At 34.5% G+C, this 17050-nt stretch overlaps 1 protein-coding gene across 1 annotated transcript; it reads right to left on the bottom strand.

Annotated features, from left to right (window-relative positions):
- Positions 1-8575: 8575 nt before the first annotated feature.
- Positions 8576-9100, bottom strand: LOC131857589 (pentatricopeptide repeat-containing protein At2g03880, mitochondrial-like). The gene has a single exon (XM_059210277.1). The coding sequence runs from the start codon at positions 9098-9100 to the stop codon at positions 8576-8578; it is 525 nt and encodes a 174-aa protein (XP_059066260.1).
- Between the last annotated feature and the right edge of the window lie 7950 nt (positions 9101-17050).

Raw genomic sequence — 17050 nt, 5'->3', positions numbered from 1 at the left:
ACACACACACACACATACATACATATATATATATATATATATATACATACATGTATGTATATGTATACTTATATACATGTATATATATACATATATATATGTATATATATGTATATATATGTATATATATACATGTATATAAGTATACATATACATACATGTATGTATATATACATATATATACATACATTTATGTATATACATACATACATACATACATACATACATACATACATACATATATGTATGTATATACATACATGTATGTATATATATGTATATATATACATACATGCATGTACATGTATGTATATACATACATATATACATACATATATGTATATATATATGTATGTATATATGTATGTGTATATATATATGTACATATATATGTATGTATGTATGTATGTGTGTGTGTGTATATATATACATATACATACATATAGATATATATACATATACATACATATACATATGTATATTATATATACATACATACATATATATATATATATATATGTATATATATATATATATATATATGTATATATGTGTGTGTGTGTGTGTGTGTGTGTGTGTGTGTGTGTGTGTGTGTGCGTGTGTGTGTGTGTATTAGATCGATAATATTGGATTTTATTAATATAGAAAGGAATTACATCTTCAAAAAAAGGAACAACTTTTGTCGAGAACCACCAAACCATCACCCCTTCATACCACTATTACAGACAAAACCACCCACCCAAGATCAAAACTTCAGACCTACCCAAAAATTCTACTATATCGAATAACAAAAATATATAATCAATATAGAGCCTGAAACAAAAAGACATAGTCTGATAACAAAAACATGAATCGCCTTCCCAACAAAGACAAACAACCATAAACATATTACATAGAACTACCTGGAAGGACTGCCAGGATAGCATTCTTGCTCACCATCTCCTCCTTCATGCATCCAGTCCTCGTGTGTAGCCTTCGACCGCTCACATCCTCTTCCCCTGCTTCATCTCGAGCCTGCCTAATCACCTCCTCCAATTCCATAATCTGAACAAACCTTTTTAAGGCCTCCCATCCTCTCCTTGCCATCTCTTTGAACCCGGTCTTCACTAATTCCTGCCGCCTAATAAAAGGAATGTACCTTCCCCTTAGTTCTTGATGAAATTCTAAAATTACTTCAAAGACTTCGAACCCTCAACCCGGTATAGCCCAATCCAACAATGATTTGAAATTGTCAAGGTATTCTGTTGGTACAATTGTCTGCAACACCCTTTGAACTCCCGCACATGAGGAGTCCAAATTGAGCCCCCATGCCATGATGAGAGAGTATATATCTGCCCTTGTATGATATCAGTATCTAATCACCTCCAATTCTTCACTCAGAACCAGCTGCACACTCCTCAACAACAAAGGGTCCGTCGAAAGAAACATGTTCTTCAGTCTTCTCATAGAAACCAACCCTAAAAATGTAGTCAGCAGTTTGGTTGTTCTCAGCATAAAATTGGCTTCCATGGCACCTCTAGAATACCAACCTTTCTTTTTCGATGGAAACCACGCTCGCGGACCAAAAAAATTGCAACATATGCTACAAATGATACACTCTTTCCCATTACCTCCATTAATGCATTATCCTCAGGTTTCACCCCCATTGTAAAGAATATCGACATTAATTGCCAATATCATCCAAGTGAGCCTAAATGCTTAGGCAAAGTACTAAGCGTCCTCCTGCCACACTTCACATTTACTAACAAGTATCGACCCATACTGGACAATTAAGCGTTCCACTGGAGTATGGCATCATCTCCTCCCCACCACCTCGTCACACATTTATCCAATGCACATACCACATTGGATAACGCATTTGTCATCGCATTCCCCCCCTTCTAATGTGAGTAATTCGAAAATCCTGGAAAATATTTAGTTTTGATCAAATAATTGATATAAATTTATTTAATCTCCAGCTCGGGGATACTCCTTTCACAATTGCATTCACCACCACTTTAGAGTCTCCCTATAAATGTACTCTTGGAATATTCATGTTATTGGCCAATTCTACCGCTAATAAGGTGGCCTGTACATCCGCTTCATTATTAGTCCCATCTTGATATACATGTATATTAGATAATATGTACACATTAAGGTTAAACAAACGAAGCAATATATTATAATATATATAAACATACATTATAAATGAAGCAATAAATAATATACATATATTAAATAATGTGCACATTTTAATTAATTAATATACACACATTAAGTTTACAAATGAAGTAATAAATGATGTACAGATATTAAATAATATACTTTAAATTAAATAATATACACATTTAAATCAAATTAAAAATGAAGCAATAAATTAAAGATCTATGATTCAATTTAAAACATTAAAAACTTGATCCACATCTTAAAAATAGAAGTCAATGTTTAAAATTCATACATGTTGTTAAAAAGTTCAATTTAATTAGGAAATAACATTAAAATTGATCCTTGTAGAGACAACCAGGTTCAAGGTCTATATATTAGATCCTCGTAGAGACAAATTTTCTTGGTTGTAGGAGACTTGTGCAATAAAAAATGAGTTAATTAGGATTAAATTAAACATACACACTAAAAATGAAAATTAATTAAACATTCAACAAAATTTGGAGCTTACCATTTTATTGGAATTCTTGATTTTATTAAATTCATGAACTTGTTAATGTGCCACCTACAACGAAAACTAAGATAATCCTACAACAAAAATAATAGTTAGATATATATAAAAATAGGAACTAGGGGGATGAAACTAATTAGGACATGGCTAGAGGGGATCAACTAATTGGGACATGGCTTAAGAGGATGAAGCTAATTAGGACATGTCTTGGGGGGGGGGGGGGGGGTGTGGACCTAATTTGGACATGTGGCTTAAGGGGATGGACCTAATTAGGACACGTGGCTTAAGGGGATGAACCTATAATTAGGATTTCTTAAGGGGAGCTAATAAGGATGACTTAAGTGGATGGACTTAATTAGGACATGGCTTAAGGGGATGAACTAATTAAGACATGGGTTAAGGGGATAAAACTAGTTAGGACATGGCTTAGGGGGATGGACCTAATTAGGACATGGATTAAGGGGATGGAACTAGAATTAGGATGTCTTAAGGGGACCTAATTAGGACATGGGTTAAGGGGATGAAACTAATTAGGACATGGGTTAAGGGGATGAACTAATTAGGACATGGGTTAAGGGGATGAAACTAATTAGGACATGGCTTAGGGGGATGGACCTAATTAGGACATGGCTTAAGGGGATGGACCTAATTAGGACATGTGGCTTAAGGGGATGAACCTAGAATTAGGATGTCTTGAGGAGAACTAATTAGGATGACTTTGTTGGTGCTGAAAACCACAGATTGGGAAAACAAGAGACTGCCAACCCTCTTTCTATTTCCACAATCAGCCCTGACCAACGAACGGTAATGGTCGAAGACCAAATTCCCCTGCACTCTAGGCTTCACTAGACCTGTGTGGGTGTACCCCAATCTCCAAGCACACAGAGATTGCTTCTTTATAGTGAATTTAAACTTGAGGATAAATGTTTAACAAGAACGACAATTTCCCTAAAACTTTTATTGAAACTTATGTGCTTTAAGAATGTTTATTACTGAATGCTTGTAAACAAAATGTTGAGAAAAATGCATACTGAAAGAAGAGATAGCTTCAGGACCGATTAGTAATAATGAATAGGGCAGAGATCACAAGAATTCAAAGATGTTTCTCAGTTACCTTAGACATATATCAAAATTGTTCTAGAAATCAACACTAGACTAGTGCCTTCATCTGACAATTAGTGTATTACTTATGGACATAAATCTTGATCAGACCCTAGAGGCAGTTTTAAAACTATCACTGAAATGGTTTCATTAAATGCTGCAAGGAAAGTAAAAAACTTAATTTTATATTCAGTCACAACAACTTGTGATGTCACATTACAACAAACCCTCATAAGATTTATTTAGGGGACTCAAACAAACATCAACATGAAATAATAACACAATGATCAAGGAATTAAAAACAGTAAGTTTTATATATTGATCCTGAAAAAACAATACTGAATACATAAGTTGCACTCACAGAGATTACATGATTTCTCAAAGATTTTTCATTCTCATTTACCCTCCTGTAACATAAGACTAACAGTCCCTTGGCCTTTTTTAAACTGTAGACAATTGCGATCCTTCACTTTTTGATACAAAATGACTCAATACAAATACATATGCCAAGGGACACGAATGAAAGGACACACCCTTCCATTATCCTAGACAACTAACTGAACAACAACTAAATAGCCTAACTAAAACATCAATTACATTACAAACATAAAACTAAACAATAAACTAAGACCTTCGGTCCAGCCGTTGTCCGCACTTTTGAATGTGATGCAAATAGCCCACATCTTTGTAAGTTGTAGCGTTGAATATTGCATCCCTGGCTGCATTCTCGATCACGTAGAAGTTCTTGAACTGATCAACTGTGTCATTCATATCAAGAATATTTGTCTTTGCAACGGCTTGGGCTGCACTAAGTAAAGACTTACACTTTGAAAGCCATACGGTCTTATCCTTAATAACACCCGCATCGTCCACCAAACTAGGAACCCCATGCTGAACAATTTGCTGGCACCCGTCAAATTCAAATTTCAACTCCTTTGTAAATTCATCATGTGTGACAAGCAAACCCCGAACCTTCTTCTTTACCTTTTCCCTAGTCGATGCATCTTGTAACAACAGGTTGAGTCTATCTCAAATTCTAGTGTTAGAAACCATATTGTCCATGTTCATCTTGTTGGTGCCCAAAACCACAGATTGGAAAACCAAAAGGCTTGCCAAATCTTCAAGTAATCCAATCAGCCTTGGCTAATGAACAGGGACAGTCAAGGACTAGATCCCTCTGCACTTTAGACTCCACTGAACCTAGGTGGGTGTGCCTCTTCCTCTCAAGCACAAAAGAGGTTATTTAAAGTGGATTTAAACCTTTCAGTAGATTGCAAAACTAGCAAACTATTGTTCTGAAATCATACTTTATTATGTGCTTTAATTGAATGTTTTGAAAAGAAAATGATTGTAAATGTATATTGAAAATGAGATTGCTTTCAAGACTTAAAAGAAATATGCATAGATCAGTTTATATAGGATTTGGGAAGAATGTTTCCCTATCAAGGACCTTGAATGCATATAGATCAGAACCTTTAAAAGATCAATAACAGACCAGTGCCTCTATCCAAGGATATATATGACACTTTGCGGACATAATATCTTATCAACTCAAGAGACAATTTCTCATCAACTATGAAGGTTCAATATGTGTTACACAAACAATAAGAACTCAATCTTCCACTTAATGCAACATCATGTGATTCACATCATAGCAAATCTATACACAAATTTATCAAGAGGACAAAGATAATCATCAACACAAAAGTGTACACAATATTTAGAAAAGAAACAACGAACCTTGTATATTAATCTTCAAGAAATAATTGCATACATAAGCTACACTTGCAGATACTCCATTACAAATTGCTTGCACAAAATGATGCTTCTTCTTCCTACAGACTTCTCTAATACATATAGCCTATAACCCTTACAAGCAGTGATAGATTGTACCCTTTACATACAAAAAATGACTCCATATAAATATGTGAGCCAATAGACATGAATGAAAGGACACACCCTTTCATTTACAGAAGGAAGCTACATACAGTTGTTTTCCAAAGGACACACCCTTTGGTTTAATAAATGATTACAAATAAGAACCCTAAATACATATTAAAAAACTTTAATAATACTCTTTTCAACCTTTCACTTTGATAAAATTCCATTTTCGTTTACGCATTCTTTGATATTCCTCGTCATCAAGCTTTGATAAAATATCTCACACATAAATTAAACCAATCAATTTCATTGATAAATCATATATTACTCTCAATTAGGTTTTGCTATTGAAATATTAATAATCTTTATTCCCTCATAAAACTCAAAGCACTTCACATTTGTAAATATTTATTCATAATAAAATAATAATTTACCCTAATATAGACATTTGATTTTATGACCTAGGGCAAATAATAAGCATATGCAATATAAGTCCATTTTAATACACAACTGTTTTCATCGTTTTACTTAAGGTAAAAAAGAACTCTTCAAGATAAAACACATTTTCTCTTTTGATCCAAATATAATATTTTGATCTTTAAATGCATCATCCATATAATAAAACACAATACTTTCCCCAATATGTATTCAATTTAATGATTTATGGGTAAAAATATTAATGAAGAAATAATGATAAATAATACATGAGAATAATACTAATTATGTAATACAATTTCCCTTTTGGCAAAACATATATACCTTTATAATTCCTCAAAGGAAAATAAAATATTATCATAATTATGTCAAATGCTATAAATGATATTTACTTTCCATAATGTTATTGCAAGTAAATAAAGATTGTTACTGAAAAATACTCCCTCCTCAATATGTGCTTTTAGGAATAAATGTAAACTTTCATACGTGAACATCCTACACACTAAATAATGTAATCAATTTATTTATTTATCAAAAATTCATATTGCTAGGGATATTTAATAGTTTGCTCCTAAAAATAAAATTCTAGGGCAAATGTTTAAATAATAATCCCTAATATTCACATGATTTTCAAATATACTTTTCAAAAGTAACATTAACCATATAAATTTCCCTTTGGAAATAACCACTTTGGATAAATATTCCATCTTTGCAATAATATATTTTCACTTTTCAATTTGATTAGGAAAATATATCATCATAAAAGTGAATCAAACTCTTTATAATTTACCCTAATGTATATTCAAATGATAACATAATGTAAAAATGTGATATATAAAAGAATATATTTCCCTCTTGTATACTATAAGAATACATTTTCACTTAATAGGGCAACTTTGATTCCGTTGGAAATAGTTTATTATGTGGGATGTACACTTGCAAGAAACCAATCAAACCATGATTATATGATATAACCATATCACCCCTTAATTATAGAATATCACCAAGAAGACACATTGCCAAATGATTAACTTTACCCTAATAAATTATTCAATTTATTGATTTAGGGTATCAATATTTATGAAAAAATGATAAGAAATATCAATAGGTACTTCTACCTCAAAGCATCTACGTAATTTCCCTTTGACAAGATATATTCATTTATAATTATTCAAAAGCTAACTAAAAATGAATATGATTCTTACCAAAGTAAGTTTGCAAGAAATAAAATCATTGCACTTTAAGAGATGATAAATAAAATATTATATCCAACTTAGGGTAAGGAGTACTTCCTGTGAAATGTATGCCAAGGAAGGAACAAATGTATCCTTCCTGCACACAAAAAACAGAGTTAGTTTATTGATAAATCAAAATATTCACATTAGGAATAAAATTTAAAACCCTTAAAACATATTCCCCATGTAAAAGAGTTTGCCCTAAAAGAAATTAAAAAAGAAATAAATTTACATCATATATGGTAAACTTTTGAGGCAAAACTATTTCAAATGCTTCATCAAATAATATTAGTAATAAAACAAACCTTTAAGGGAAATAAAATAATTTCTCAAAGCGTAATTATGTTGGTGAATAACATTGAGAAATAATCACTTAAGAAAGATTTAAAAGTAAAAATGATGTTTGATAATTCTTTGAAGAAATAAAATCATTTTTACCTTTAATTATCAAATTAAAAACCAATTATCGAAACAATATACTTACCTCCTTAGTAGAATTAAAATAACATTACCTTCACCTCCTCGGAGTTCATTAGTGTAACTTTCAATTATCGGGGTAGCACATTTTTAATTATGCTGATACCCGATGGGTTTTTCTTTTGTTACTTTATCGGTATAATTCACATCGATATCCCCGCAGGCGCTTTTATCTTCATCGGGGGTCGGAATAGCCTTTTTCTATTCCTCCCGAAGTCTCAATGTTTTTTTTTAGCTTACACTTTGCAAAGTTTCATCCGAATAGCCACTCCATCAGGATATCGGGGAAATGAGTTTTTAGTCACCCCAATACCTGATAGGGTTAGGGTTAGGGTGCAGCAGTGTGCGTCTATCAACTTTTGCGATATCTGACTGCGCATGTACAAACACCTTTTGGCTTTTTTGTGTCGCATTTTCTTATCAAAATTCAGACAAACTTCAATCTTCGACTAGCAATTCAAAAACACTGCATTCTTAAGGATTGCACTAAGGAAAACAATCTTCCCTATATGCTTGCTAAAACAGTCTCTACCTCTGTGGACTAGCTAATATTTGGAGAATACGTGACAGCCAGCATTCACGCCTACACTCCAAAGCTATATTAGCAAAGATAATTTCCCTCTAGAATGGAAGTTGGCAGGCTCTCAAAATCTAGCCAGTGTATTTCACATTGTTTTGACATGTTGAATTACATCCAAGTCACTTCCAGCGTGGAGCTAGGACTATAAAGAGTCATCTAGCCCTCCCATCTTGAACTGTTGATACATGCCTTTCCCTAACCTTTCAAATCTCCTTAGTATTCCCTAGATGAATCATCTAATAGTAGCATGTAAGATGCTAGATTTTCAAAGTCCAACTGAAAAAGGTGTTCTGCTGCAAGTTCCCCTAGACCTACATCAGCATGTATTCTACAAGCACCAAGGAAAGACTTCCATATTGAAGCGTCTAGAATTATTGGCATTTCCTTGATGATTTTTTTAGCCTCAACTAGATTCCCAGCACGACCAAGAAGATCAACCATGCAGTCGTAAATTCGCATTGTAGGTGTGATCTGATAATAATCCCTCATGCATTTGAAATAATGCCATCCTTTGTCCACTAGATCTACATGGCAGCATGCAGACAAAACACCAACAAAAGTGATATGATTTGGGTCGATGCCAGATTGCTCCATTTGATCAAAAATTTTAAGGGCCTCTATGTCAAAGCCATGCGTGGCATATCCCATGATCATCACATTCCACGAGACCACGCCATGATGAGGCATTTTGTCAAAGATACTGCATGCATCCTCTATGTTCCCACATTTAGCATACATGTCTACAAGACCGCTGTTGATAAAAATGCCTACACCTTATCAGGGGATCAGAAGGCTTTGAAAATGCCTACACCGATACCCGATGGGTGAAACCCATCGGGCCCCACTTCGCATTTTTCCTTCAACACATTTTTATAATCATTTATTTAAAATGATTTAAAAGATTAATGCCTTTTGCTATAGGCATTCTCTTATTTTGCTTTATAATGTTTAAAATCTTTTATTCAAAAGATTTATATACTTTATCCAAAAGATGCTCTCTAATGCATATCTTAAATCATTTATAAAATTTTAAAAGCCAATAGCATATAATTGAAACATCTCTTACCCCTGCAATAACCACACTCAAAGATGTATTAAATTTAAAAAAGATCATTTAACCTTTTATAGCACAAAATATTTAATGAACATATCATAATATTATGATATCAACCTAAAGGGAATTAACATATAAATTAAGACATTGAACTTAATATATTGAGGCAGGAAAAATTTGAGATAAGATGTAAATAAAAAGGCTTTCATGAATGCATATGGCTTCAACATTTTGTAATAGGTTAGATATAAACATTTTGTAACGCGATCTGCTCATTGAAATATTCCTCCAAGAATGGAATATCCAACATGTCTTTAAAATATTGTATATTGCATTTGGATTTATTCAAAAGACACAGTGAATATTAAAATTGAAATACTTGAATATAAACAAATTTAAAAAGCATCCTACTTTTAGACAAAAGAATTAGGGCTTGAGAGCACGCACCTCGAGATTCAAATTTGTGCAATACATACTTACCTCAATTTTTGATTTCATAATCGGTTCCTGAGGGCTAATCATAGGCGATACACACAATCGCATGGAAAAATTTGCCTTCTGACTGAATATGGAACTCTAGAACTTGAAAATTTTAGGGTTCCAACACATCTGATATACACCCTAGAATTCATCCAATGCCTTCTCCATGTTATCGTATCTTTTACTCATCAATACACAAGTAGTATTAGCCCCGATGCTCTTCATCTCCTTCTTCAAATTAGTGTGCTCATAAGCTAATTTTTCAAACTTCTTCTTTCAGTGGCTTCCTGGATAAGTAATCTGAGGGATTGGATGCCCACTCCTCTTAAGGGTTTCCTCATATAAGGCCTTATATTTATTTTTCTCTGTTATCTCATGTTTCATCTGAGCCTTATTGAAATTTGAGATATCAATACCTATGTCAGTAGTGACCATAGGATCTACCTCTCCAACTTTCAGGGTCATCATATGACCAAAGGCTTTATCCACATTTATGATTTTTGGCCTTTTATTCGGGGGTACAATGCCCATAACAATATTGCCTGTTCATCTGGATCATATCTTGATCCAATGAATATATCACTAACCCCTTGGACATTCAATTTGAAGTCCTTATTGTCTGCATGTAATAAACTATCAAAAATAAATGATGCACTCAAATCCCACCCTGGGAAAAGAATAATACTTGCTTCCACTAGCAACTACCTCCCTCTCTATGGGGTCATTGTCTCCACTTCTACATCAATATCAGCCTTAAGCTTTTGCAACATTTCCTCCTCATTCTTTGGTGTGATATTAGGTATTGCTCCCCTTAGCTTCTTCCCTTTGTAGTGGTATAAGAAAGACTTAAACTCTTTAGACTTGATGAATTGATCATCTGAAACAAATGAAGTGTGCTATGTCATCCTTTCATTTGTTTCTGCATTTAGCACAATGAGGAGCTTATCCTGACTGACTTATCAGGTCTTAGAATAGCAATTTTTCTCCTATCTCGATGGTTCATTTTATCCTGATGGGTACTCCTTCAGTTTTGGCTTTGCTTTTGTTTTCACGATCCATCGGTATAACTCTCCCCGATACACCCGCCTTCGGTTTTTTTTAGTCAACCCATCGGGTATTGGCATAGTTCATTTTATGTCCCTCGATGCCTCGATGACCTCAACATTTCAATCCGCATTCTGACTAAGCTTCCTATGTTATCGACATAACTCACCCCGAAGAACTCCTTGCAACTCACCATCCATTGTAACAATCCTATTGGGATTCGGCATAGCATAAAACTTCTCCTCCCGATGTCCCAATGAGTCTTCACTTCATGTTACTTTATCGGTATAATTCACACCGATATCCCCACAGGCGCTTTTATCTTCATCGAGGGTCAAAATAGCCTTTTTTCTATTCCTCTCGAAGTCCCGATGTTACTCCGATGCACTTTTGTGCTTTATACCTCCAAGTCTTCTTTATTGATATAGGTAATACCGATGGTTACGCCTTCCGATTCTCCATGTCATCGGGGATCAACCTAACTATTTTTGCACTATCCCGATATGGTCTTTTTCTCCAATGGACCCGCCTTCAGTTCCCTTTAGTCATCGGGTATCGGGATAGAGTTTTTTCATTATTTTCGATCTCTCGATGCTATAAGTCCATGATCTGTACTGCTTTTTCATCGTTACAAGATACACCGATAGCCTCTCAGGTTATCCGTATAGCAATTTTTACACTTTTTCGATAAGCCGATACATGCCGATAGAAAAACACCCTCCTTCTGCCTCATCGGAACAAGCTATCCCGATGGTATGACTTTTCCAAGAGCGTGCACCATGCTGAATATTATTTAAGTGCTCCAATGAATTTGCCTTCTGATTTATCGGTATATGTCATGCCGATAATCCTTCTTTTGCTTGCCAATGCTGTTTCATTGGGACTACTTATGTCGATAATTGAAATTTTGTAGTTTTGAGAAAATGAGCCACCCACCATGAATAATAGTGATCCCAGCTATCCCACAGGGTCTAATACATACTGAAAAACAACCTTAGATTATACCATAATGATTTCTCCATTGATAAATGCTCCCATACTAGATTCCTTGTGCAGTCTATACTTAGTGCATGCCCTTAATATGCCCAAGTGATACCTTGACACTCCTGAAACAACTGATCCTTAGAGAATTTTGCCCGTGCTAGTAAGGTTCTTGCACACGCAAACCCACAGTAAATGCTCATATAATAGGAATAAGGTTTCCATATAGCACAAAATGTTTTGTAAAAATATGTGCTAACAATGGCACTTTTTGGGGATGTATGTTCTCTTTAAGGACATAGCAAGATCCTAGTTATCTCTGGAAAGCAGACCAAAATGAAAATGAAAAACAAAAAGCAAAAAGAAACTTAAACTATTAAGATGCAAAAATACTCCCTTCTCATCAAGAGAAAAAATGCTTAAGATACTGAGCATGAACCAGGAACTCCTGCACCTGACCATCAGTATCCTGCAAGTAATAAGAGTTTTCTCCACTTTTTTCTGAAATAATGAAAGGTCCTAGCCAAAGTGCATTGAACTTTCCATGCTTCCCTTTATCCTGATCCTTGGCATTCCATTTTAACACCCATTCTCCTTCCTCAAATGACCTGTCACAAGCTTTCTTGGCATGTAGAGCCTTTACCATTTTTTGTCTTTGCATATTTCTTTCCTGAGCCTCTTTTCTATATTCATCCAACTCACCCAACACCATCAATCTGTCCCCCATAAAGTTTACTTCTTCTAAAAATTCCTCTATAACAAATTTATAAACTGGGAGCAAATTATTCAAAGGTAATCGTGCTTCTTTGCCATATACAAGCTCATATGGAGAAAATCCTATGGACTTCTTAATTGTCACTCTATCAGCCCATACTACTAAGACCAATTTTGAATCCCAAGCCTTCTTATTATTACCCAACATCCTTTTGATAATCTTCAACAAGTTTTTATTGTTGGATTATGCTTGTCCATTTCCTTGGGGATGATAGGGTGATGAATAGGACAAAGTGATGCCATAATTTTCACAGAAATCAAAGAGCTCATTGGATTTGAAACACATCCTATTATCTACCACAATTTTTTGAGGTACCCCAAATCTAGTCAGAATGTTTTCCAAAAGAAACTTTATCACAATTTTGCTGGTAGCCTGTCTTGTGGGAATGACTTCAACCCACTTAGTAAAATAATCAGTAGCCACCAAAATCCTTTTATGCCCACCACTAGATTTGTTTGCTATCTCTCCTATGAAGTCAATACCCCACATTTGGAATGGTTCCTCTGTATGCATGGGTCAGAGAGGAATGGCTCCATTATACTTGAGCTTCCCTGAAAACTTTTGACAAGCCTCACATCTTCTGATATAAGTATGACAATACTTGAAAACTTGAGGCCAATAATAACCGGTATTAATAATTTTATGAGCAGTGGTTTTAGTTGAGAAGTGGCCTCCACATACACCTTCATGTAAATATTTTAAAACAACAGACGCCTGACACTCATCTAGACACAATAAAAGAATACCATCTCTATTTTTCTAGTATAGGTCTCCATTAAGTAATACATACCTATATGTTTGAAGCTTTAAAGTTCTCTTCTGACTATCATTTAAGTTATTCGGACATTTCATGTATTTCAAGTAATATACAATCTTTGTATACCAGGGACACCTCTTATTGCTAATTTGTACATCTTCCAACTCTACTTGATTTACTTGTGCTGCTTCAAGATTGGATTCTCCCATCAATTTTCCCAGACCCTGACCTCTTACCAACTTTGTGATTTGTAGATCAATATTGAATTCTTGGATCTGGTTTATCCATCTGCATCTCCTTCCAGTAGTTTATGATTGTCTGAAGATGTCTTTAACAACAACATTTGGTACATAGGCAAATAACGGTGGCACCAACTAGATAGGGTCTAAAAGGTTTCACAGCTTTCACAAGAGCATAGGCTTGTTTTTCATTTAAATCATAATTCAATTTAGATGCTTGCAATGTTTTGCTAAAAAATGCCATTGGATGTTCACGACCCTCATCATTCTTTTGTAACAAGACAACAACAATAGTATGGAATGAGGTGAATGAAAACACTTTAAAATGTTTAGAGAAATCAGGTGATTTTAATACAGGGGCTTCCTTGATGGCTCTTTTGATATTTACAAAGGCTTCAAGAGATTCATTAGTCCATTTTATTTTAGCACCCTTTTTCAACATTTTAGCAATAGGCTTTATGATTTCAGAGAAATTTGAAACAAATCTTCTTACAAAGTTGATTTGACCGAAAAAAGATTTAATTGCTTTAACAGTTTTTGGGATTTGAATTTTATCAATAGGAGCAATCCTTTCTGGATCAATTCTCACACCATCTTTTGAAACAATATGACCTAACAATTTTCCTTTAGTAACCCCAAAATGACATTTTTTAGGATTCAAAGATATGCCATAGTCTAGTGCTCTAATAAAAATCTTTCCTAGATCATCACAATGATTTTCTGCCTTTTTAGAATAAGTAGTCATATCATCCTGGTACACTACCAAGATATAATCAATCATACCCTCAAAGGCCACGTCCATATCCCTCTGGAATGTAGCTCCTACATTTGTCACTCCAAAAGGCATCCTAGCATAGACATAGGTACCCCAAGGTGTAGTGAAAGCAGTTTTGAACTTTTCTGCTTCCATAACCTTGACTTGATTATAGCCTGAGAAGCCATCCATCATAGATAACAATTCATTCCCCGTGACTTTCCGAAAAGAGCCTCCATGTTAGGTAAAGCATAGTTATCTTTCAAGGATGAAATATTTAAATTTCTAAAATCCACACATAGTCTGATGTCACTGTTCTTTTTTCTGACTGGGACCAAATTGGATACCCATGTTGAGTGCCTTATAGGCTCAATAATACAAACATTCCTCATTTTCATCAACTCCTCCTTCATCTTAGGAGCCAAAGTAGGGTTTATTGGCCTTTGTTTTTGTTTGAAAGGTTTTGCATCAGGCTTCAAAGGTATCTCATGCTGGAACAAATCTTCCTTGTATGCTTTAAGGTCATCATACGACCAAGCGAATACGTGCCTATACTTCCTTAGCAGATTAATCAATTCTGTTTTGATTTTTGGTGGGAGCTTTTTTCCAATATATACTTCTCTCAGGTTGCTTTCACTTCCCAAGTTTATTTTTTCAACATCCTCACATCCTCCTGAATTAGGTCTGAAATTCACTACATCTTTATCATCAAACATTCTTTCAAGCTCTATCAATCCTTTTGGAATTTTATTTGTTTTTAGCTGTAATACCTCTTGCCCAAGTACAGTTGCTTTTTGATCCTTTTCTTCCACAAGTCCATTCCAATCAATCCACTGGTGCTCATGCTTATCTTCACAAAATAAGAATTTCCGCAAATCCCTGTCATCATCAAAAACTTGCCAACTTTTTACATTGTCAGGCATTGACAGTTTGGTCTTGATTTCTACTTGGGTAATATCATCCAAAGGAATGTCATTATGCTTGATAGACAAGTTAGCCATGAAGTCTACCCAAATATTATTGGATATTTCAGTCCAATTGATAGAGAAAGCGTCGAATAGTTCAATGTATTCCCAAACTTCATTCCTGTAGTTTCTTAATTTTTCATTTTTTGTAGCAAATTTGCCTCTAACTTGTGAAATGGCTAATTTTGAATCACCATAAACCATTAGTAACTTAATGCCATGTTTATTTGCTAGTTTAAGTCCTAATAAGAGGGCCTCATATTCAACAACATTATTAGTACACTCAAAAGTTAACAAGAAAGAGTTTTTAATTTTTTTTTCATTAGGTGAAATAAGTACAGCTCCTGCTTCGTTTCCTTCCTTACTATAGGCACCATCAAAGTATAATTTCCAAATTAAATTTTCATTTTGTTTAACTGTTTGTGTAACTTTATTGATCTCTAAAGGTTTAGAAATACTTACCTGCAAGTTGTCCATATCAGAATGGCAAAAGCAAGTCACTTCATCAGGGTCAACCTCTTCTATGAGATATGGAGATCTTGGTTCTCTATTTATCCTCACCATTGTCCCTTCTACTAGAATAGTAGCATAAGATAGATCGAGCTGAATGTGACCACCCACCAAATTTTACCATTGCTTGGATAGCAACATTCCGTAGTTTGCAAGAACTTGCACCACTGTGATATCTGTCTTACATGTGGTATCTGGGCAAGCTGGAAACCTGAACTCTACGTCTTTCATGATACCCACCACAGGTACAGACCTGTTGTCCATGGCATAACACTTACCATAAGGTGTGTCAACACACATCCCGAGCTCTCTCATGACATCTTCAGGCATGATGTTCATTGCTGCCTCTGAATCTATCATATAGTTCTTGACCATTTTATTGTTAATTAACAATGTCAAATAGAATGGATCAACTTATGTGAGGTTTTTTGTGATAGATGTGCCTAAGTAAATCATTGGAGGATCCTCTTTTAACTTAGAAGTGTCCTTAGTTAGATCACCAACATTTGATATAATTTTCAAGGTCTCATCCTTATATTCTAAAAATTTCATCACTTCAAGCAAGGGCATAGAAATTTTTACCTGAGACAACGTGTGAGACATAAAAGTTCCACAGTTTTAAGAAGGCTTACTGATTTGTTTTTTCTCCACTGGCTTGACAAGATTTGGCATTTCAATTTGTTTAGTCTTTTATGACTCTGTCCCTTTTTTGGCACTTGCATCCTTGCCCTTGGTTACGTTATTTTTTGTCCCACCAGATTTTGTGATTTTGGCAAAAATACCTGCTGGCTTGCCCTACTCATTGTCGACATTCCTATTCCTTAATTGATAATTTCTTTTCACTTGTTCTACAACTACAATAGTGAAAGCTTTCTTTTCTTCTCCAGTCAAGTTTCTCAAAAAAGGCACTGCTTCCTCCTGAAACAATTTTCTCAAAGCAGGGATATCTTCATCATCATCAGAAAAAACCTATTGTATGCTATATTGCAAATTCTCTCTTCTTTGATGCACATCAGAATATTCTTCTTCTTCAGATAAATCCTCATTTCTTCCCCAATATGGATTAGATGAAAGGGCATTCATAGTTGGTTCATAATCCTCATTTTTATCTTCCTCTTCTATCAAGCCT

The sequence above is a fragment of the Cryptomeria japonica genome, chromosome 1 (assembly GCF_030272615.1).
Source record: "Cryptomeria japonica chromosome 1, Sugi_1.0, whole genome shotgun sequence".
NCBI classification, from domain to species: Eukaryota; Viridiplantae; Streptophyta; class Pinopsida; order Cupressales; family Cupressaceae; genus Cryptomeria; species Cryptomeria japonica.
Note: the sequence above shows the minus strand (reverse complement) of the source record. Positions and strands in the feature narration are given on the sequence as shown.

Bases quoted from the DNA above. Each gene is read 5' to 3' on its own strand.
- LOC131857589 (XM_059210277.1), bottom strand. From the start codon at position 9,100: ATGTATGCTAAATGTGGGAACATAGAGGATGCATGCAGTATCTTTGAC.